The sequence below is a fragment of the Chrysemys picta genome, chromosome 5, assembly GCF_011386835.1.
Source record: "Chrysemys picta bellii isolate R12L10 chromosome 5, ASM1138683v2, whole genome shotgun sequence".
Taxonomy (NCBI): domain Eukaryota; kingdom Metazoa; phylum Chordata; order Testudines; family Emydidae; genus Chrysemys; species Chrysemys picta.
Window position 1 is genome coordinate 99477215 of NC_088795.1, and position 25591 is coordinate 99502805.

The 25591-nt window shown below is 40.2% G+C and overlaps 1 protein-coding gene across 9 annotated transcripts in view; it reads right to left on the bottom strand.

The window, feature by feature from the left end:
* UBE2K (ubiquitin conjugating enzyme E2 K) overlaps window positions 1–25591 on the bottom strand; it is a 63235-nt gene that overhangs the window by 5155 nt on the left and 32489 nt on the right. For 8 of the 9 annotated variants that reach the window (XM_005286365.5, XM_042843422.2, XM_042843423.2 and 5 more), the window contains 3 exons: window positions 18053–18111; window positions 14918–15000; window positions 3133–3232 (listed from right to left, as the gene is read on the bottom strand). In XM_005286365.5, coding sequence (XP_005286422.1) covers window positions 3133–3232; window positions 14918–15000; window positions 18053–18111 — 242 coding nt within the window. The remainder of the gene's footprint in view (window positions 1–3132; window positions 3233–14917; window positions 15001–18052; window positions 18112–25591) is intronic. The other variant, XM_065598136.1, reaches the window with a different exon arrangement.

Below are 25591 nucleotides of genomic sequence, written 5' to 3' on the forward strand. Positions count from 1 at the left end.
ACTGAACAGAGACACTGGATTTATGGCTTATTACAACAAGCTGTAACTCATTAACTCCCTCTTTGTCCTATGACAGCAGAGATGTTAACATGCTACTTCACCTTAAATGGTCCCTTAGAATGTGTGCTAATTACTTATGCTAAATGACCTGTTCCACCTTGTATTTAGCTGTGACACTGGAAGTACTTTTCCCAGACCAGAAGAAGAGCTCTGTGTGGCTCGAAAGCTTGAATCTTTCACCAACAGAAGTTGGTCCCATAAAAGATATTACCTCACCCATCTTGTCTCTGTGAAAATGACATTCCAACAAGTGTGTGCAGAATTATCCTTGTGAATGTTTAATCTGAAAATATATAAAATATATTGCATATATGTATTTATATTGTATAACAAATTATATTTAAATTAGTTTCTTTGCTAACTTTTATTCTTTGGCAACCTTTCAGAAGTGCTGTGCCAAGTCTTCATTTATTCACTCTAATTTAAGGTTTCGCGTGCCAGTAATACATTTTAACGTTTTTAGAAAGTCTCTTTCTATAAGTCTATAATATATAACTAAACTATTGTTGTATGTAAAGTAAATAAGGTTTTTAAAATGTTTAAGAAGCTTCATTTAAAATTAAATTAAAATGCAGAGCCCCCCGGACCGGTGGCCAGGACCTGGGCAGTGTGAGTGCCACTGAAAATCAGCTCGCGTGCCGCCTTTGGCACACGTGCCATAGGTTTCCTACCCCTGCTTTACACTAACACATTAGTGACAGTTGCATGTAAAAATACCAGCTGTTGTAATTAAATCTGAGCTAAATCTGTATACCTTTGCAAAACCCAGTAAAATTACCTGACGATCTTTGCAGGGAGTGGGGCCATCGAAATCCTCCCTACGACAGCAGAGCCACAATCACTGGGCGCCCCCACCATAAAACCGTGGTGTGAAGTGGCACAGAGTATTGCTCCTCAGCACTCAGTGGTTTAGCCCAAAAGGAGAACTTTTGGCAAAAGGTACAAAGGTTTTTCATTTCTGAAGAGAAATACCTCTTCACCATCAATATTGCTAGCAGATTGTTAGACTGCCCTTATAAATCCCACTGTCAGTATGTAGGGAGGGAAATAATATTTCAGTTGTCATTGCTGTAGCAATACAGTTTTTATTTTAAACGGGGAAAAAAACACCAATGTGAGAGCAAGGATGAATGTACACTTAGCAAGAAAACTACTAGTGCAGCCATGCTTTATACAAAATATCTGGTAGCTTTGCTGGTCTTTGCAACAATTCAGGCATGCACACAGCAACTCGGGCTCTGAGAGAACTGCTTGGGTGCATTCATTCACACAGCAAGCATTACAACATGGTTATATCAGTGCTTTCTAAGACGTCTGCACCTGCTACTGAGAATAGGAACTTTGGTGTAGTTTCTGAAACAGCTTCTCCCAGGTAGTGAAGCACTGATCTCAGTTTGGTCTGTCTGCTTTTTTCTGAAAGTCAGTTTGGCATAGTAGGGAACTACTGTAAATCTTTCAAAAACCTGCTAGCTTAGAGAGACAAGTCAGATAAGGCAGGGGTTCTCAAACTGGGGGTCAGGGGATCATCAGGTTTTTACATGGGGGAATCGCGAGCTGTCAGCCTCCACCCCAAACTCCACTTTACCTCCAGCATTTATAACGGTGTTAAATATATTAAAATGTGTTTTTAATTTATAAGGGGGGGGGGGTTTACTCAGAGGCTTGCTATGTGAAAGGGGTTGCCAGTACAAAAGTTTCAGAACCACTGAGATAGGGGGACCTAACTAGAGCTGGGCAAAATTTAGTGGCATCACAATGTTTTGCCAAAACTGTCTTGGTAAAAAAAGTTATCTGAAAATGTTCAGTTTTGATATTTTCAATTGTTTGCTTCACATTTTGTAAATTGTATTTTAAAAGTAAAAGAAATGCTCAAATTAAATAAAAGCTTTTGTTCAATCCGCAACAATTTCTTTGATTTTTTGGAATTGCCAATGAACCAAAAAGACCATTATTTACTCAGCTGTCGTCCTGGCACCCTTACACTTCCTGTCCAGAATTTCAACAGTATGACTTGACACCTTTAAACATACTCTAGAGCAGGGGGTCTCAAACTTCATTGCACTGAAACCGCCTTCTGACAACAAAAATTACTACACAACTTCGGGGGGCGGGGGGGGCAAAGCCTGAGCCCCACCGCCCCTGGCAAGGGGCCAAAGCTGAAGCTCAAGGGCTTCAGCCCCAGGCAGAGGACCTGTAACCTGAGCCCTGCAGCCCTCAGGCTTTGTCCCCGGGCCCCAGCAAGTCTTAAGCCAGCATTGGTGACCCTATTAAAACAGGGTCACGACCCACTTTGGGTCCCAACCCACAGTTTGAGAACCCCTGCTCTATAGGATGTACACATGTAAGTCGGATGTACAAGCTTACTAGATACTGGAAGCACTCCGCTTTTTTCCGTTGCCACTATGAAGTACACAGGGGCCTTCACCTTTTACCCTCTTTGACTTACAGAAGCAATGTTTGGGGCTTTGTTCAACAAAAGTTAATGTTCACTTGTGGATTGATTGTATCTAGTTTTCAACAAATTTTTAAATGGCCGCACATGAGTTCTAGTAAAATACATTACACTAAGATTATTTTCAAGCTAATGCTACTTTCTGTCTCTGTATACTGGGCCAGCCAGTTTTACAAGCCAACTACAATTCTATTAATATCAATTAGGTTATTAACTAAAACAGTTAATTTGAGAGTCTGCAAACATCAAATACATAGGATGCTTCCTTCATAACTCTTTAGATTTAAGATAAAAAAATTTTAATTCAATGTAACTTTTCATTATGTTGTTTACTCTTTGCATTTCTCTCAGAATAAATAAGGAAAAATAAACAAAAATGAAACTTGATTTTATTATAACCAGTATCACTTCCAGGTTCTCAATGCTGCACTGTCGCGGTTGCAAAAATAGCAAAGGAGCAGGGTTTTTTTTAAACACTTTGTCATTTGGCCTTAATATCTATAAAAGCTGTTTTCTCCAAAACCTAAATTTGGAATGAAATTATTAATAGACAAGGTCCCTTTAAGAGGAAGATAATTAATAAAAGGTTTTTGTTTGACGTAGTTCACTGAACATCTTACCTGATTTGCCACTACTGCATCTTGTGGATCGTCTGGTTCTGCAGCTGCCAACAGTGCTTGCAATGATAACAACACTGTCCTTAGAGTCATTGCTGCTGCCCTAAAATTGAAGTTTGAAAATGGCTTTACTGAAATCTGGGTCTTTTTTTACTTATGTTTGATGTGCTCTACTAATACCATACAAAGTGAACAAAAATAGTGGGAACCACAAGCACGAGTAACTTGGAAGTGCAGCAATTGACAATGGGATACCATTCATTTTTTTTTTTTTTAAGAGTTCTTAATGCGTATTTTAACACTCTCCCTTCTTAACAACACCTTCTTAGAAATCTGGAACTAACATTTCCCGGTTTAATAGTTTGTCCTTTTTCATTTTGCAAAAGATTACGTTTCTGATTAAATAAAAGCCAACTAAAGTCTGCCTCCTTTTCTTCCTTGCCATCAGCATTGCTCTGGGAATTAGATTGGTTACTCAATGTGTGCTCCCTCTGCTGGCTTTCGGTGTCTGTAGCAAAATGGCTAAATGATGTACAAACTTACAAAAGTAGAGGCTTATTTGTTTTTAACTTTTTAGTTACAAATGGATAAATTTTATAAATAAAATTCACAAACTAATTTTTTCCATCACATAACACTGTTAACACAGTCTAAATTTTAGTGGCCATTTAATTTATAAAGAATAGTTTCCCCAATTTTAATCAATTAATTTTGTAAATGTATTTTAAAAGTAGCTCTAAAGATCATATTAACTGAAGAGTACTAGCATAACTTTTCTTCATGTCAGGCTGAGGGCATTACCACAATTTTAACAAAAATGTAAAACATTAGGATGCAAAAACACTCCTTAAGTCACCAGGCAGATTTGGGCCTTGATCCTGCAATAAGATCCTGGCCAAGAGACTTGCAGCTGCAAAGAGCCCTACAGAGGTAAATGGTGCTCTAGAAGTGCAGATATTTGACCACAGAAATCTCACTGTGGGATGAGGGCCTTATTCAACTCAAATTCTATGTGCATTTAGAGTCAGAGGCTTCAGGAATTTATGTTGAATCCCAGACAAAACGCTGAGTTAAAATTATAAATAACCATAGTCAAATCACTCACATCTCATTTGAAAATGTTTATAAAAAAACAGAAGTTTGAAAAATCTGGAAAATTATATTAAAGATTTCACAGTTAAGCTTTACTCTGACCCGATGCCCATCCCTTGATTTACCTAGAGATTCAGGTATACAAGATGTATATGCGACAGCTGTCATCTTGGTCAACATACTGGATATTAAACCAGGTACCCCAAAGAGCTAAAAGCATGCGTTTCTACAGCTTCAGTTGAAAAGTCAAGCTGTATAGCTGGGGGCTGTAGTAGACACTCACTGTGGATTAGGCTAGGGAGAGAGGTGGACATGACACACAATGCCCACATACACATACAAATATTTTACATTTAGGTACTTTCAGAGATGGTACACAGAAATCAGTCTCTTACAACACAGTGTTTGAGGCATGTGTGGTTATGAAGGAGGAATGTATTGTGAAATATGAGAGGCACATTATTCTTTGCAGCTGGAACACAGACAGTCCAACTTTTAGTTAACAGTGGATCTGATAAAGTTCTTTCTGGAGTGCATACAGAGAATGAAAGGAAATGCTGCAATTCCAGTTGTCAAAGTGTGGGTGGAGAAGAGTTTGGGTTGATGGCACAGATGTGATGAGTTGGAAGCAGTTTACAGATCTATATTTCCAGTAGAAAAGTTCACGATGTGTTGTCCATAATGGAAAAACAAACAAAGTATTGTGGCATGACAATGTGGCTGGATGCAAAGAGACTGTTGGTAGACAGACAAAATATAGGTGCCAGTACAATGTCAGAGTTAAGGTTGTTTGTGGAACCTTAACTATGTATTTCCACGTATTGGTAACTTCCTCAAAGATTTTGCCTGGGAATTTCTTTAACATTATAGAAAACTGATAATCCTCCCTCCACTTCCATGAGGAACTATGGTATTTTTTTCTCCATCAAAATGCAAATGATTACATCCAAAGTGACAGCTGTTTAAATTAGCATATCTTGTCTCCTGCTTGGTAGTATTACACCCTAGTTTTTCACAGCCAGCTACATGTGCCACCTTCTCAAAGTCCCTCAAGCTGACTTTGCAGACTTTATTAACTCTGCAGAGGCTATAAGCTTTGAAAGATTAACTACAGTCTTTAAACTCCTACAAAGGGAGTCATGCAGCCTTCCTGCTTTCACAAAAGTGAAAATTCTCATTTTCAAACTCCCACTTTTCTCAAATATTTAGGCAGATTTTTCCAAAAATTTCAGACTGTTTCACTTCTAGCAAAATGCCATATTTGATGTTACAGGTAGAATTGTTTTTACTGATTATTCTAAAGTAAATTGGAGATTGACTGGCAAGATTAAAAAACAAACAGGCTTATAATGAATATTTAGTTACTAAAGCAGCTCTTTAACCTTGCTATGAAATCTTAACTATACAGAAAGTTTAATCAAATCATAATACAAAATATTTTTTCTTCAAACCCCATGATGGCACAAAACTGAGTACCTAAGCATTAAAGTATACATGAAAACACTTTTATACTTCAATGTGTTGTCAGGGGAAAACAGCATATGAACATTTTGCAGAAAAAGTCTATAAAATCATAATGTAGCTGTTAACCCTATCAAGAGTAGATTTTGGATTGAATTGATCTAGAGTATGGATTGATGACAAATGTAAAATTCACTGCAGTATAAGTTTCTATTTACTACAATGCTTTTTCTATTAAATGAATATTTGATGAACATGCTGAATGTTTGCCTGCAGCTCTAAATAGAAAAAAAAAAAGTTTTTCAATTTGTAAAACACTTAGATGTCACTGAACACTAATCCTTTTTGTCTTTGTGTACTTGAATTAATATCATCACAGTTTTTGCACTTAAACAGATTTATGCAAGGAATTTTAGAAGCTGTAATCAGCTTTGTATATACTATAAAATCTAGCTAAAGCTCTATTTCTCAGTCAAACAGCATTTTTACTACATTATTTCCATTTACTATAATTTTATTTATGCAAGAGGGACTTTACAAGAAGATCTAGCACCAGTAATTGGTTTCATGATTACTTTGCCTGAACTAAAAAAAAGTTATTCTGCATTGCCCTTTATGGAAGTCGTCTCAAACTAATGGAGAAGGAAATTAATGATGTGTCACTGCAAATATTTAAACTGGGAATGCAAGTCAGGAGACCTTGGTTTTCAGCACAGCTATGCCACTGATAAGTCTCTTCATTTATCTGAGCCTCAATTCCTAACTTCCATCTCACAGGAATAAAGATGATACATATACACCTCACTAGAATATTGGGAGGCATAATTTGGTTTGTAATGCAGAAAGAGATCCTTGGACAAAAGGTGGTGGGTGTATACATAGTATAGTGTGTGAGCTGATGTAGAGTTCAGAAACTCCTAATTGCAGCTTCTGCTAAACGCACTACACCACGCTGTCTGTGATGTTAAGAGACTGTCAGACCCAAAGAGCGCTCGGTCAAGTCTGTCAGATATTGAATGAACTTCTCATAAAGTGTGTTGGGACTTGATGGACTTCTGACATTTCAATTTCTAAGGTGAGCAATGCCACAAAGAAACACCTCATCCAATCAAATATAGTCCTAGGCGCTAGCTCTCAAAGGACTCTTGAATTTTACAAATCTGAAGTTTATAGGCAAACTGATTCAGCTACATATTCAAAAAAATTAACTAGTTTAAAATGCAATTTCAGCTATTTTCAAAGTCTCATCTCTCAGCCGTGCTTCTCCACAATAAAAACATTGGAAAATAAGATGAGGAATGGTTACAAAACTGGTGATATTCAATACAAACACTTTACACTGACATAAAACCTTCCACTCTCAGGATATCAACATGCTTTATGAAGACTGATATAGCCTCAACACCCGTAAGAAAAAATTTTCATCTCTATGCTTTAGTTTCCATATCTGTGAAATAAAGCTAAATAACCTCCAAACAAGAAGTTTGTGGGACAGCTTAAAATAGAATTCTTGCTTCCTGATTCCCTTAATTACAGGGCACTTTTTTTGTTCTCTTAGCCATCTAAAGAAAAGAGAGAAAAGAGATGGCTGCTCACAAATATATTGATGGAGATTAGAAAGAGTCAGGATCAGCTGCTCTCATTAGCAAAGAAGAGCAGAACAAGTAGTTATGGATATAATTTATAAAAGGGAAAGCTTAAGTTGGTGGTTAGAAACAACTTTAAGAAGAATGGTTAGATAATGAAGTGAGCTGCAAAACTTGATTGTGAAGTCACCATCATGGGAGATATTTAAGGCTGGACACCTATTAGGAATTATTTGAGAATAATATAGTTGCTTCTGCCGTGATGCTAAGAGACAGACCAGATAGCCCACCGAAAAGCTCTTCCAACCTAAACAACATTAGGATGCTCAGTATCTTATTTATAAAGGCTAATGGTAGATATAAAGTCCACATCAAACAACATGACTGAAAACTCAACATTAGACTGCCCAAGAAAGCTTACCACAAAGACCATTACAGCATACAGTACTTTTATATTCCCACTAGAATATTCCTGCTGTGAAATAACCATAATAAATATCTGCAGCCTTAACAGATGTTCCAGATAGTCATATAAAGTTGTCTTTAGTGCCAATTAAGGAGCAATATCAGATAAATTAATTTTTCTTTAAGCCTAAAGTTTCTCACAGTAGTAAAACAGAATATTAGCCTGAAACATCAACATGTTATATGGTGAGACTGCTTGACAGATCTCTTGAATAGACCACCATTAAAGTACCTCTACCTGCAAGAGGTTATTTAACAAGCTTGCATTCAAAGCTGAGGTAAAAGGAGTATTTACAAATTCACAAAAGCATGAGCATCCACGGCTGCAGAGAATTTCAGCTTCAAAAACTTACCACTGAGAGAAATTTATTAATTTGTTTATTAGACTTACTACAAGATCATTCAAAGAAGCTACTTCGCAAGCTGCAAAAATCTCCTGCCAACAGGAAATTTAGTATTGAAGTTAATAACACAGCACTACGTTAATCATGTTCATTAGAATATTGAAAGCAATTATCCCAGAAAAACAATACAACTATACAAAGATATTCAACTATTTGAAGTTGTACCAGCCACAAATACAACTAATGAAAATGACCCCAGTGTTACAATTCAGAGCAACTACCTTTGTATTTATCCTCAAATGACCCAGCAAGGGCACCTCCTCTCAAGCTTCCAGCTCCCCAGACACTGCCTTCTGGGTGGAGACCCACATCTCTCTCCCTTCTGACCGGGGTATTTCCAGGCTACACAGTTCCCTGCCTTCACTGTGTCATTCCTAGCACAGACAAGATGCCCAAGGACACCTGCTTGCCTTCTCTTCAGAGATGGTTAATAGGTATAATTGCTACAATTATAAGGCACAATAGCACTTCCTATGCAAGCCTACTTTACTCTTAAGATAAAAAGTATTACAGAAAAAACATTACAAACAATAAAAGAACCTACACATATGCTAATAATAGGGTTGCCAGGTGTCTGGTTTTCGACCAGAACACCCGGTCAAAAAGGGACCCTGGCAGCTCTGGTCAACACTGTTGACTGGGCCATTAAAAGTTCAGTTGGTACAGGGCTGGCAGGCTCCCTATCTGGCCCCCAGGAAGCTCCCAGCATGTCACTCCGACTCCTAGGCATAGGGGCAGCCAAAGGGGCTCTGCACGCTGCCCCCGCCCCAAGTACCAGCTCCGCAGCTCCCATTGATCGGGAACTGCAGGGGCGGCACCTGTGGGCAGGAACAGTGTGCAGAGCCGCCTGGCCATGCCTCAGCCTAGGAGCCAGAGGGCCATGTCGGACGCTTCCTGGGAGCTGCCTGAGGAAAGTGCTGCCTGGAGCCCACACTCCAACCCCCTGCCCCAGCCCAGAGCCCCCTCCTGCACCCCAAGTCCCTCATCCCCACACCAGAACCCTCACTCCTCCTGTACCCCAACCCCCTGCCCCAGCCTGGAGCTCCCTCCCGCATCCTGAAACCCTCATTTCTGGCCCCAGCCCAGAACCCATACTCCCTCCCACATCCCAAACCCCTCGACCCCATCCCAGAGCCAGCACCCCCAGCTGGAGCCTTCACCCCCTCCCACACCCTATCCCCTGCCCCAGCCCGGTGAAAATGAGCAAGTGAGGGTGGGGGATGGAGTGAGCGTGGGGCTGGGCCTCGGAGAAGGGGCGGGGCAATGGTGTTCAGTTTTATGTGAATAGAAAGCTGGCAACCCTAGCTAATAAGTTTATTACACACTACCCCAACTCTAACATGGGCTCTGGCAGGAGCATTTCTTCAACACCTCACACCCAATGTTTCCTTTGTGGTCACAAGTTCATTACAGCCTCAGCTCAGAACCAGCCCTCAATCTTATGGAAACTCACCATGCCCAGCTCTTCCAACCCTACCCTAAAGATTGGGGCCCTCCTTCAACCAAGCATCCTGTCCATTTGCGGGATCAGGAAGGCGGCCAAGAGTCAGTTTAAAACCAGGGTTTCTGGATAGTCTTTGTCTGTTGGTCCCTGGTGAATCCAGTCTGAATTAGTATATGCAAACTTTTTCAGGGACGTGGCTTCAAAGGGTTAATAATGGAGGATGTACATTAACATCTGCCTTCCTACCAGGAAAAGTACCTACAAGGCCACAACACAAACAATTCCATTTTAAATACAATGTACTCCAAAAGAATTAACCCTAAATCAGTAAGGCTTAAGTTAATTCAATAAAGTTTATCTTAATTCCATAAGATTTGTTCAAAGAATTACAGGATATTGCCAGTTTGTCACATTCAGTTTATCCCCCCCCAAAAAAACAAAGGAAAAAAAATCAAGTCATTTAGACCCAAATTCTGCCCTCATATACAGTTGTAATTCCTACAGGCCTCAAATGTCACAGATGTGCGTCAGAGTTTGATCCCAGTTTTAATTATAGTGGCAACAATAGGAATATTTTGTAAGACCATTACAAGTTAAAGTTATGCTTCAAAATCAGATTTTGTAATTCTTTTCAAATATCTGACAAGAAAAACTTATGAACTATAACTCCCAGAACCAAGTACATAAAACATTCAAGCCTGGTAGCTGTCCATTCTACCTTTAATACTGAGTGCAATCCATTTAAAACATCAAGTTATTTATCAAGAATTTTGTGTGTGTGTCATTTTTAAATGCAGTCTTTCATCCCACTCACATAAGTAAATGTATTGTGGTATTTCTCAGTCTAAGTATAGTTAAATCAGCAAATGTCACTCTAAAGTTAAATTCTGCAGTACAGTAAACAATTTTTTTTTTTAAAACACAACAGTGTCACTATTCACACTGGTCCAGCAACCACTTTCATGAGGTAGATTGTATTCCTATGTAACCACAGAACTCTTTTAACCTTATGCCAGGCTGTTTAAAAAAAAGAAAGGATTGGGTGGAGTTCACCCACCAATAGAGCCTACCTATAACCACATAGGTAACCTATAAGCCTATCTTTTCCCTCCAGCCAGCAAGGAGCCAGAATCACTAAAAAAGCATTCCCACCACTCTCAAGCAACTGCCTCTGACTTGAAATACTATGAGTAGACTCAGTAAGAAGCTACATTCAGTCTTATGTGGCCACTACAACATAAATCTTTGTACAGCAGTAATGGAAAATAGAAATTAAAAGAAGAAAAAGACTTTCTGGAAGATTCTTCCGCAACTGTTCCAATCCAAACAACAACAGATAGCTATTAAGAGCAATATTGTTACAGTAGCACCTACATGCCCCAATAGAAATTGGTGCCCTACTGTGATGGACACCATACAATCATATAGTGAGAGGCTGTCCAGGCCCTAAATGACTTTCAATGTAAATAGAAACATCATACTAAGAACAGAAGAAAAAAATATTTTACAGATGGGGATCTGAGGCACAGAGATTAAGTCAGTTGCCCAACATCTAGTATTGCCAATGTCAAGTGTTCAACTATCACAAGTCGGGCCTCAAAAAAACCATGAAATTTTAAAAATAATAAATGTTTGCTTCTTTATCTGCCTTCTGTTTCTGACCCTTTATGTTTCACCTTTTTCAGCTTTTATCTGCAGTGATGAGGGACAGAAACTTATCTTACTTTTAAATTAAAGGTGAAATTCTCAGGTAATCATTTGACTCCTGAAGCTGGGACCAAGAAAAAAAACCACCACGAAATATTGCAAGATTTGTAGTAAAATTTCAAGAACTGACAACACTGATTAGGTCACAGAGAGTGTGTGGCAGAAATGGAAATTGGAGTCAGGAGACCTAGGTTCAATGTCAGTGCATTAGCCATAAAGGCAAACCTTTTCCTAATTAAGAAGAACATATTCCAAGTATGGGGAGATACCTATAAAAGCCTACACCTTTCAAGAAATGAAGATGAGGCACTGTCAAAGACAAATGTCAAAACACCAAGATTTATTTCATGATAGGAAAAATAAGCACAACTTCTGTTAAGGAAAATTCCTGCATCTCAATTTTCAGTGGGAGATGTTGGCTGTTCAGCACTTTTGCGAAACTGACACATTTAAGTGCTTAAACATAGTCACAGACTAACATTTAGGATGCTTTTTTTGTAAAATACTGGCTTTGATATTTTGAGTATGTCAGCAAAATAGTGGATAAATGAGAACCAGAAGACAATCTATCTGGACTTTCAAAAATATTTGACAATCTTCCTTCCCCACGAGGCTACTGAAACTACTGTAATTAGTAATTCATTTTTACCACCAAGAAAGAGATCTTTGTGTCACTATGTATAGTCCCCTGAAAACTTCCACTCAATGTGCATAGCAGTCAAAAAGGCTAACTGTATCTTAAGAACTATTAGGAAAGGGATAGAAAATAGGACAAAATATCATAATGCCACTATATCAATCCATTGTGCACCCAGACGCTGAATACCATATCCAGTTCTGGTTGCGCCATCTCAAAAAGGATATAGTGAAATTAGAAAAGGTTCAGAAAAGGGCAACAAAAATGATATATGGAATGCCTTCCACATGAGGAGAGACTAAAAAAAGATTAGGGCTCCTCAGTTTATGACTGAAAGAGGTATGATACAAATCTATAAAACTATGAATGATGTAGAAAAAGTGAATAAAGAAGTGGCATTTACCTTTTCAGATACCAGGGGTCACCTGGTGAAATTAATAGGCAGCAGGTTTAATACCAACAAAAAGGATGTACTTTTTCACACAGTGCACACCTAAACTGCTGAACTCATTGCCATGGATATTATGATGACCAAAAGTATTTGGGTTCAAAAAAGAACTGGTTAAGTTCATGGAGGATAGGTCCATCAACGGCTATTAGACACAATAGTCAGGGACACAACCCCATGCTCGGGGCACCCTAAACCTCTGACTACCAGAAGCCAGGAGAGGAAGATGGGAGGATCACTTCATAATTGCCCTGTTCTGAACATTCCCCCAGAACCTCCAGTACAGGCTACTGTCGGAGATAGGACATTGGGCAAGATGCGCCATGGTCTGGCAGCTCTTTAGTTCTTACATACAGGGTGAAAGATCACTTTCTGTCAGAATTAGGAATCAACTTTGAGATCAAAAAATTAGGAAAAAATGGTCCCAAATAATACAAAAGTCTCTTAATGTCAGCAGATCAAAATACAGCTGTAAAACACTAAATGATACCACAGTACACTGCCCCACAACTTGTTAAATGTTATGGTAACCCACTTCATGTGTATTGTGTGTCCCTCTCTGCACCTGATCCACAAAGGATGGAATGTTACATCCCCCAACTACAGAGCCAAGCTCTTTAGCTCAAGCTTTCAGCTATGGAGGTCCATGGTTTGATCCCTGGCCAAGATGGCAGCCATAATGTAAGTGAGGACTGAAAACATGACCTTGACAAACTCATTATCTGCGAATCGGAGGGGGGATGCATAACACACTGACCAATGGGTTACATGTGCTATTCATAAATCTATATGTACAGGTATAATATTGCACATTAACTTAAATAGAAGATGACAGGGTAATAGTCAAAAATAATTTAGAAGTTAAAATGTAACAAACGCACCTTTTTAAAAAACCTAGAAGAGTTCAGTATTTATACCATGGATTACTCGCAGATACATTCCACATGCTTTGGCAATTAGAATTTTTTCAAAAGTATACTGATGAATAAAATGTCAGGAGTGGACCAGGAAGTAAAGGGCAAGTGTCCTATTCCACTTTTACATTTCTCCAAATGCCTTACAAGTAAGCGTTGGCTAGTGAATAATCAACAGTGTTAATGCAATACACAATATTAGGATATAACTCTCTTTTCTGTCCATTTCTTTTGCTTTCTGCTTTCTTGTTGCTTCCCACTACTTTTCAATTTCTGAAGTTTCCACTTCATGCCCTACTGCTGCTAATCTAAAGTTTCCACTCCAAATATTGCCATCCACCCTATAGTACCTCTCTCTGCTCTAAGCCAAGTGCTAGCAAAGTAGCAGAATGCAGGTAAGTATTTTAATTTGCTGTGCTGCTTGCACCTACGCTGGCCATCAGGTGAGGAGGGAGAGTAACAAGAGAACCCCACAGTGAAGGATTTGTAATATTTGTTACTGAAGGGATTGGTGGGGCACTTGTGCATAAAGGGATTACGAACAGCACAAAATAGCAAGTATTTATACATGAAATTAGACATTCATCTTCTACCTATGTGCCTTAAAATACCTGAGCTTTTCTCCTCTTTTCTCTTTTTTGGAAGGAGTACCTTCATAAGGATACTATCTGCAACTCAAAATACTACACTTCTACTCTGATAGAACGCGACCCGTTATAACACGAATTCAGATATAACGCGGTAAAGCAACGGGGAGCCCTGGGCCTTTAAAGCGCCACCCGAGCCCCGCTGCTTTACCGTCTTATATCCGAATTCGTGTGGAGGCCCAGGCCCTTTAAATCACCACCCAAGCCTGGCTGCCAGAGCCCCGGGGCTCCAGCAGCCGGGCTCAGGCAGTGATTTAAAGGGCCAGAGGCTCAGGCCGCTGCGGGGAGCCCCAGGCCCTTTAAATCCCCGCCCGAGCCCCGCTGCCAGAGCGCCGGCGGTGATTTAAAGGGCCCGGGGCTCCCCAGAGCAGCTGGAGCACTGGGCCCTTTAAATCACCGCCGGGGAAGCCGGTCCAGTCCGGCATGGCATACCGGACCGAACCCGATATAACACGGTCTCACCTATAAGGCGGTGAGATTTTTTGGCCCCCGAGGACCGCGTTATATCAGGGTAGAGGTGTATATGGAAGTATTTATAAGTCTTAAAAATATGCTTGAAACTTTGGGGCCATACTATAGAAACTACAGATGTCAAGTGAAGAGCAGTATGTGATTTTGCCTGTTCTCCAGGATAGGACTTCACTTTAAGGGTATGTCTATACTACCCGCCAGATCGGCGGGCAGTGATCTATCCAGCTGGGATCGATTTATTGCGTCTAGTCTAGACACGGTAAATCGACCCCCGAGCGCTCTCCCGTCGACTCCTGTACTCCAGCGCCACGAGAGGCGCAGGCAGAGTCGACGGGGGAGCGGCAGCAGTCAACTCATGCGGTGAAGACACCACTGTAAGTCGATCTAAGTACGTCGACTTCAGCTACATTATTCACATAGCTGAAGTTGCGTCACTTAGATCGATTCCTCCCCTCCCCCAGTGTAGACCAGGGCTTAGTGTTCAAATCTGTGAACTGTATGGAGTATCTTACCATTGATCTTTCAGGATATCCAAACAAATGGCCCCAGTGACCGAGCTAATGTTAGGATGCCATATTTTGGTGATAAACCGCACCTAGAATATAAAATAAGATTTTTTTAAATATAGCTATTAAATATTCTACAAAAGGCAAGACATTCAAAATACCTTTTAAAAAATTAGAACTATCACATACAGTCAGTTATTTGAATTAATCTTGGAAAGAAAAAGTACTAATTTAAGGTAGCCCTGGGGCACAGTAGAACACAAGATATCCATGAAATAGCATATGCCACCAGGCTTCACTATAGTACATTTTTGTGGGGAATCTTTTGTCAGGAATTTTGCTCTATCTAGAGAGAACAGGATCCCAGGGCTAGGACACAAGGCCCTCTTTCCAATTTTACACTGAGGCCATTCCCCAACTTCCCTTAGATCTATAGAGCTCATTCTCTCCTCACCACCACAAAGCAACTCTGCTTTAAGGCCTTCTCTACACCATTCTCAGTGTGTCCGTGTACAAACTTTAGACAAGAGCATATTAGCTCTGTCTTCAGAGAACAGAAAATATGGAGAGAGTTTGAGAATGGAGCCATTTATTAACCGCTCATGTCAGTAAATCACTTTGAAGATATAAAGAGCCACGTAAGTGCTAAGTATTATTCTTTATTTACTATGGGAAATTAATGGCTGACAAAGTACATTCTGGACAGGATATCGAAGCTTCAGAGGAGAGAGAGTTGTGAACACTAGCATAAAGCACTATGCACTAGCAACTGTAGACTATACAGAGCCCCACTTAGACCAGCCTGCCTTCCAACTCTGCAGAAAAGGACTATGAGCACATATTTAATAAGGAACTGCAAAACCATATTCCTAGGATTAACAATAAGGCTGAGCACTTGTGCACCGAGAGAGCCAAGCAGCTCTTCTACAAATGTTGGAAACAGAGGCTACTAAGCCCCAGAGCAGCAGTTACTAAGCTGTGGTCAACAAACTCCTGGGGGTGCTGCGTCCACTCCTTGTTTCAACTCCAGCCAAAACACACGTGGAAGGAAAGAGCCACCAACAGTGGAAGTTTCCATTTTATAAAATGACCCTTCCTCCTCCATCCATTCTCACTCCAGACCCAAAAAAAGCAATCCACAGTACCAGAGCTAGAAGACGCCCACCCAGGAAAGCCATCAAACCCTCCATATATGTGCCAGAGTGAATCGATCCAAGATCCAGTTCAAAAAGGTGCTTTAGGGACAGAGAGGGAGCCAAACAAGGAGCTAGGTTTGGGGAGGGGGCAGGTTTTAAGGAATCAGATGGCTGGGTCAGGAGCCACTGATTCCAGGGACCTGGCTAGAAGGCAGGAGTACAGAGTTGGGAGAAGGAGCTGGTAGAAGCATGAGACCTGCGGAAAGCACCAAGAAGCAGGGTTTTTAAGGTTTGTAAAGGTAGGGAGGGAGGAAGAAATCAGGGCCTAGACAGAAGGTCTGGGCAGGAGGGATCCAGGAAATTTAAATGGAGACAATGAATTGGTGTATGTAAAGGGAGAGGAGACAGAATTGGGGAGTACAATAAAATTTGCATGGAAGAGAAAGAATTGTATGTGGCCCCTCTCTCTCTCTCTCACACACACAATATTCCCCATGTCATACAAGTAATTCTTCCCATGCAAGGAATGAGTGTAATTTCCAGGCAGATGTCAGGCAATCACCAATTGGAGTGTGATTTGAAAGGGAGGTGGCTCCACAATATGCTAAGTCCACTGAGAAGTGGTCACACTATTACAGTCTGTCCTACAAGGATGAACCTTGAGACATTTCTTCTCAAGAATGGAAAAACTTTAGAGTTCTACCATGACAACCTGCCAGCAAGATGAATATAAGATGGTGCCCTATGCCTTTAAGGGCCGGAGGCTTAGGGTGATCCAGCCCTGGTCAATTATCAAACCCAGCTGGGAAGGAGTAAATTATTATAAAAGCTAGCAAGTGGCTGCAGATACAGACAATCACCTTGCAGCAGTCCCTGAGGAACAAAGTCTTTAGGTGGTAAGCCATGTGCATCATAGCTGGGTAGAAAGTTTTGTTTTCCCTTCTGAGTTTGTGGTCATTTGGACTACTATTATAATTTGATGTGGGTGGTGAAGAAGCTAATGTTTCATAAGCTGGAGAATGTGGACACGATGATCAGCCCTACTACAAGGGGAGAGTATAGTCAGTTGCAGATTTAAAAGGGGAAACTGAGCCATGGTGCCACACAGCTTCCCCAGGCCATGAGGGGGTGCAGGGACAGCCCACACTGCTACAGTTCAATGGCAACAACATGTTGAGAAGACCAGACTCAAAGCCCCAGCAACATGTAAGAGGAAAAGAGCTACCATTGCTATAAGGTATTGTCTAAGGGCCCTTTTTGAGGGCTTTAAATCCGCTTCCAGCTACTTGGGTGTCCAATAAATTTGAAGCCCACATACCCTCTGGCTGCTGGAAGACAGGACTGCACTCTCAATGTGTTGATATTTGTACTCCCATCCTTCACCCCAGAATCTCTTAACTATTGTCAGGATGGCTTCTGTTATTCTTTCCTTTTTTCGGGAAGTTTTCCTCCTTTGCAAACAGCTCCAAACCTAAGTCTGATGATCATCATTTTCCAAAATGGCAACAGAATGAAAGTGAACTGATTCCTATTCATTCCATTGTAATAGCTGTAGTAAGACTGCCCTGCATGTGATGTTCACTTAAGTCACAGCAGAACCAAAAAACAGCCATCTATAGTTTAGTTATTACTATAGACCTGGAATGTTCAAGCCAAATATAACATACGGAGTTCAAGGAACGTGTTACTTCTTTACTAGAAGCATATAATATGGGCCTATTATAGCTTTTCTTAAAAAGACTATTCAACCCTTCATTTTGAATATGAACAATCCTCTCCAAATCAAATAAGAGCAATCTTCAAGCTGGTTTATCAGAGATTCTTGACAGGAAGTGATTAAGGAGCTGCATGTTTGCTCCACTTCTGCCTCTATCCAGAAAGCATTAGAAAATAGAAAACAAGGACTCTGAAAAAATAAAGAAATACTGAAGAGGCAGTCTACTAAACAGAAATACGACAGATGACATGACATTAAGAAAGACATCCACAAAAATGTTTACAGTACCTTAGGAGGATTGAAGGGATATGTTTCTGGAATTTTTATCTCTAGTTGATATCTCCCTCCTGCAAAAATCAAAACACAAGTGAAAGATTATACTGATTTCAAGAGTGTTAACGTACTATGAACTCAAAAGAAAGTGAAATAAATGTGATTCTAAATTTACCCTTACATGGATGCTGTCAAGTAATATAATCATATCCAAAAGAAGCTAATCTAGTGAGAAATATCTTCCAACTTTTAAACACACATACACACACATAATTATGCACATACATAAATTCAGCTTATTAATGTCATATTCCCACATTTTATACAAGCCTAATACCTATTTCCAAGATATTCAATTTGTTATTAATCTTCAATTTCCATTTTTTCCTTGTTGGAACACCTCTGTTTCATATTAGTCAAACAGACCTTCAATTTAAAAAATCAGAATACCTAAGAAAGTAGATACTAAATTAAAAATAAATTGTATCCGATGTAATGATGCCCAGTATTAATATGAAACACACACTAAAGAATTATCCATTTCACTCTGACACTTAACACCCTCAATTCTCTCTCTTCAAAATACTAAATCAAAATTAGTTCAATTTAAGTTTAAATTATTTAGAGCTTGAGGATGTTCCACTGTGTAACTTAAGAAAGGAGTCCACAAAGCTTTCAAGTTCTTCAGTATGCTCTGAAAAGAATAACTTCCAACACTTCAATTCACCAGGTGCTATATACTACTTAACCATTTACTATGGCTCCAATTCTGCAAATACTTATGCATGAGTAATCCCAATGAACTCAACGGGGCTACTAACATGTTTGCATGATTGGGACACATAATAAGGGGAGTCAAAGGCCATGTCTACACTACAAGTAGACAAGTTACATTGACATACAGCAGCCATAGTTAGAATATTGCTTGTGCGCTTGCAGACTTATCACCTTGCATCGATGCAGCATGTGCTTACCAGGAATGCTTGTGTCAATGCAGTGCAGTGCACCATGGGTAGGTATCCCAGTGTGCAACCTGCACTGTTCAGTGTAATGTCTTTTGGGTAGTTGTGGCAATGCATGGTGGAACAAATATCGCCGTGGTGACTTGGAACAATGGCTCAACTTCCCATAAGTCAATGTTCTCCATCCCATAATATCTCTGTGCCATAATTTTTGTGCCTAATTTCAAATTTCCACGAACTGATGCGGGACTTGTCCCTGTCTGCCATCTCTGACAGCAGCGTATGAGCCTACACAGCTCTGCACTATTATCACGAGCATGGCAACCACAGGATCCTCCAGTATTTGTGGAGCCGCAAGAAGAACCTATAGAGAACATGACGATTTCCAAGCGGTCAGTTTGCTGTGGGACATAGCGAGAACCAATTCAAGGTTGCTGGTGGCATTTAAGAAGCAGCTGCAGATAGTGGAGTGCCCCTTCTGGTCTCCAAGAAACGAATAATGACTTGGGGGTCACATCGTAATACAGGCTGTGGATGATGAGCAGTGGCTGGATCTGTGTGCCAACCTTGCCCCAGACATCAAGCGCAAGGACACCAAATAGAGCTGTACTGACAGTGGAGAAGCGAGTGGCGATCACACTTTGGAAACCTGCCATACCAGATTGCTACCAGTCAATGGGAATTCATTCTGGAGTTGGAAAAGCCATAGTGGAGACTGTTGTCATGGAAATGTGCAGGGCCATTAATTGTCTCCTGCTACACAGGACTGAGACTGTTGGCAATGTGCAAGATGTAGTGTATGGATTTGCAGCTCCGGGGTTCCCAAACTGCAGTGTAGCAATAGGCAGCATGGACAAGTGCAGAGTGGGATTCTGAGGATGGAAAAATCCCATGTACTGCTACAGACTAGGGACCGAATGGCTAGGCAGCAGTTCTGCAGAGAAGGATCTAGGAGTTACAGTGGACGAGAAGCTGGATATAAGTCAACAGTGTGCCCTTGTTGCCAAGAAGGCTAATGGCATTTTGGGCTGTATAAGTAGGGGCACTGCCAGCAGATCGAGGGACGTGATCATTCCCCTCTATTTGACATTGGAGAGGCCTCATTTGGAGTACTGTGTCCTGTTTTGGGCCCCACAGTACAAGAAGGATGTGGAAAAATTGGAAAGAGTCCAGCGGAGGGCAACAAAAATGATTAGGGGGCTGGAACACATGTCTTATGAGGAGAGGCTGAGGGAACTGGGATTGTTTAGTCTGCAGAAGAGAAGAATGAGGGGGGGATTTGATAGCTGCTTTCAACTACCTGAAAGGGAGTTCCAAAGAGGATGGATCTAGACTGTTACCAGTGGTACCAGATGACAGAGCAAGGAGTAATGGTCTCAAGTTGCAGTGTGGGAGGTTTAGGTTGGATATTAGGAAAAACTTTCTCCCTAGGAGGGTGGTGAAGCACTGGAATGGGTTACCTAGGGAGGTGGTGGAATCTCCTTCCTTAGGTGTTTTTAAGGTCAGGCTTGTCAAAGCCGTGGCTGGGATGATTTAGTTGGGGATTGGTCCTGCTTTGAGAAGGGGGTTGGACTAGATGACCTCCTGAGGTCCCTTCCAACCATGATATTCTATGATTCTATGAATATTTCCACAGCTGGTTAAGAGTTGCACAGCCTGTTCTCCCCACAGGCCCAGGAGATCCAATTTCTCCTGTCTACTCCAGGCAGGAGCGCATTTGAATCGTGTACCCACATAGCTGGACATTTGCACGCAACAATGGATTGCTGTTATGTGTGGTAGATCAGCTGGACATTCAGGAAAAGGCACTTCAAAAATTTGCATATGTTTTAAAGGAGGGGGCTACCAGTCTACGTGACATCTGAGCAGTGGAGTTCACGATTATGATTAAAGGTCAGTGTCTGTTATTGAGAAACAGCTGCTGAAAAACTGTTACGGCTGACACTTGCACTACATTGACCTCCATACGTCGACCATGGTTGTACGCTACTCGGGGAGGTGGTGTTAGTATGTTGGCATAATGGGGCACTTATATCGGTGAGAGACACATTTCAGTATAGATACATACATAACTAGGTCAACCCAAGGCAGCTTATGTCGACCTAACTTTGTAGTGTAGCCCAGGCCTTAGACATCCAAACTTTTGCTATAATATGGTACCCTGCTAGAAACATTTCTACAAGCATTCACTATTTCAGTATTATAGTACCTATTCCAAATACCACCTCCTTTGGGGGAGTTAAGCATTTCTTATTCCAAAGATATTGTTAGTAACATTTATAATCCTCTACAATATTTCTGTATTTTCAGACAATACCAACTTATCTACATTCTCTATTTGCAATTTCTCCAGCACTGCTTGCCTGGAAGTAATTTCATGGACCACAGCACTGCAAGAGATTAATAGAATCTATATAACAATTTATATTGAATTTTAATCAAGTTGTGGGCCACAGCACTGTTCCTTGTATACATTATTCTCTCATTCCATTCTTGTTCTTCTATTTGGAAGTCAAAAGCTTTTCCTCCCATTTATCCTTAACAGTTTACTTTGTAAAATTTTATATATTCTAGCTATAATTCCTTCCCAATGAGGGTTCAGGACTAGTCTATATGGCCCTGATCCTGCAAATTATCTGCACAAGCAGAGTTGCTTCTATTCTACAGGGGTCTGCTTGGATGGAGTAAACTGCAGGATCAGAGTCTAAATCAGTTATTCTATGCACTTTTTTCCTGTGGGAAAACTACATTACTAATAAGGAGAAATTACAGAGTACATCTGCCTGTTTCTTACATTATTAAGGGTAATAAATTCTCCATTCTCAAAGATGTTACTGTCAAATTTTTTGGCACTTTCTGCACAGTGCCTTTCCAACTATAGAAACGCTCTGAAGCAAACTATAAATTCACTAACTGGAGTTACTTTATATGTAATAGAAAAATTGGAATAAAAGCCCATATTTCTAATATTGTCATCATTAAGGAATTTACGTATATTTTTTTACTCACACCTGCAGAAGAGGACTGTAAGATTTCAACTGAATTTTTTTTCATCCATCTAAATTCAAATAAAAAAAACCCTATATTTAAGTCACCAGCTATAATTCAAACAAAAATGGAAGACAACATAGTTGGGATTTTAGGCCTAACTCAGCAATGCCTTCCTCCTACAGAACAGAGATGGTATTCCTAACACTTTACTGGCATAATTAGTACACTTATTTTTAAAAACTAATACAGAAAGTGAGACAAATGTTGAAAATGGGAAAGGGTGTGAAATATGTAAACACTGGGGAAGGGCTTACAAACTGGCAGACAAAAATTAATTGATTGTTACAAACTAAAGAGCAAAAGTAATGAGATGGCAAATTAGGCTCTGACAAGGAAACAAAGTATTTAAAAACTGAAAACAGGAATAAGAAAGTGTGCATGGACTGTCTTGACTGTTAACTCTTTGGGGAAAGGACAAAGGTTTTATATTTTTGTAAAGCACCTAGCACAACGGTGCTGGAGGGAAGTTTGTCTGAAACACCCCAATCTATTAGTGGGTGTAGATCTTGCTGGTAAAGATTAAGGGTTCTGCTGAGTCATTATCCCACACAAATATAAGGGAGGTAGGAGTGGCTCTTTGGAAAGAGGATCTAAGGAATAGGCTTAGCAGTCAAACCTGGGGAGGTTTAAAATGAACTTAAGGCATATTTTAAAAAAAAAAAAAAAACTTCAGAAACAGGTGAGTTTGAACTCAAAATAGTATGTACACTATGTTTGTAAGGCAGACTGGAAAAGGCAACAGGTGACATACTATATAAAGAGCAATAAGATGAAGTACAAACCAAAGCCACATTGGCTAAAATACTAAAATAAGTCAGGGGGGAGGGCGGAAATGCTTGCCAAATTACTCTTGCGTCTCTGTACCTGTTGTTTCTTTATGTTGACCACAGGCTGTGAGGCAAAGTTGGCCAACGATTCCAGCACAGTAAGTTTGATTTGCGTCTCAAAACATGAACTCAAAATACAAATGAAGGGAGTAGGCAGACACAGGCAAGACCAAAAAAATATATATATATATAGGGGCTGATTTTCAAGCAAAGCAATCTGAGAAGGCAGCGCAAAGTTCCCTCTGTAGGATTGTTAAGAAGATTGCTGCTGGATTTCAACATCCAAAAATGCTCTTAAGATTTTTGCTGCTCCATACCATTTTGTCTGGATTTCAAATCAATATACAGATATTACAGCAGACGTTGCAAATGTAATTTAAAGGCAAGATTCATTCCCTTCAAGGACAGGGACTATCACAATTTTGGGTAACATGTTCTAATCTGCCATACAAATAAAGGATCCACCTGAAGTTTATAACCCCAATACCTAAATCAGTAGGGGACAATAAACGAATACTGTTTATACATCACCATGGGCATGCATGGCATTTACATACAAAAATAAATTACAGATCCCTGCTCCAAAGAGCTTACAAACTAAATTAACTTTTATACAAATTTATCTAGATAAAAGGTTAACTTTATTTGCTCACTAATTATTGTTACATCTGTCTTGGAATGCAATAGATTGTAATATAAATGTAACTTCTGTATGTACCTCAATATTTCTGCTGAAACTGTTTGATAAGTTCTTAAAGCAATATTCAAAAGCCTTGCTTTTTCTATTATAGTAACTACTCGCTTAATGTTGTAGTTATGTTCCTGAAAAATGCAACTTTAAGCAAAACAATATTAAGCGAATCCAATTTCCCCATAAGAATTAATGTAAATGGGGGGGGGGGGGTTAGGTTCCAGGGAAATTTTTTTCACCAGACAAAACTTATATATATATACACACACATACACATACACACACAGTATAAGTTTTAAACAAACAATTTAATACTGTACACAGCAATGATGATTGTGAAGCCTGGTTGAGGTGGTGAAGTCAGAGGGTAGGAGATTTCCCAGGGAATGCCTTATGCTAAATGATGAAGTAGTACTTGGCTGAGCCCTCAAGGGTTAGCACATTGTTGTTAATGTAGCCTCACAATCTACAAGACAGCACAAATGGAGGGAGGGGAGACAGCATGGCAGACAGAGAGACACACCCTGTGAGAGTGAGAGAGAGAGATGCGCATTGCCCCTTTAAGTAGGCTGACCGCACTCTAAGTACATTGCCTTTTTAAGTAGATCAGCAAGTTGAGACAGCAGCTGCTGCCAGCAAGCTCCCTCTGTCTTGAGCCCTGTCGTGTGTCCACCCTCACTCTATGGGGATGGGGTAAGCGGGGTGCAGGAGCAGGGGGACACCCTGACATTAGCCCTCCCTTCCCCCCGCCCCATGCACAGCAAGCAGGAGGCTCCAGGGAGCAGCTCCAAGGCAGAGAGCAGGAGCAGCACATGGCAGTGGGGGGAGGGACAGATGAACTGCCGATAACTGATAGCCTGCTGGGCAGCTGCTGCACAGGGCACTTAGGGGAGCAGGGAGCTATAGGGGGGCTGCAGGTCCACCATGGTTCCAAGCCCCCACCAGCCAGCTCCAATGGGCTGCTCTTTCTGCAAGCAGTGCACAAAGCAGGCAGCTGCCAAACAATGTTACAAGGGAGCATTGCACAACTTTAAACGAGCATGTTCTCTAATTGATCAGCAACGAAACAACGTTAACTGGGACGACTTTAAGTGAGGAGTTACTGTACACAGATATTAGGAAGTCCTACACTTAAAGCCCAGACCAAACCTCAAGTCTAATGTTACTAGATTTACTGTACTCACTCACCTGATATAAATCAAATACATACACTAAGAAATGAAATTACTATTATTGTGGTTCACCAGTCTCTCATTAAAGAGATTTAAAAAAAAATAAACAAAACATTAACACACCTGCTTTTAGACTACCACTTTAGAACATTTTTAGAGTGTCATCTACGGACAAGCAGAACACACCAGCCATTAATCTGGATTTCCAGAACTCTTGCTATCTACTTTTTTGTAAAGTGACTGGAAGCTGTACCAATTCAGGCTATGATCTTTTAAACATTATGCAAGCTAAGTACAGTTGAAGCTGGTCAATATTTTGGTGGGAAACCTTTAAAAAAAAAAGGAAGATGATGAAGGAAGTGTGTGTTGGCAATTCATTAGATGGCAAGCTTCATTTGGATCCAGTATTAAACTAATACACCAATATGGCCTATGGAGCACTTTTCTATAGGAATTTACCACTTTCAGAAACATAAAACCTCCTTACCATTTGTGGTTATTTAAAAAAAAAAAAAGTCATAAAGCACTTCTCCTTAAGATTAACCTGATATTCACCTGCAGCTTCAACTACATATTCTTCATTGTTTACCCAAAACAGTAGTGCAGTGTTACTGTTTTGTCTATATCCATTTATAGACCTATATGTCTATATACATAATCTTAATAAATGCATAAAACTATGTTAAAAGAACATTCAGCTTGAAAACTCAAGCATTCAAAAGTTAGGAAATGCCAGAATTAAGGTTGCTCATGTAATCTTAATTTGACCGCCTTATAAGTACACACTATAATACAATCCAATTACATGATCGTGCTATTTTTTTCAATCGACATAATTCCTGCCTTATTCA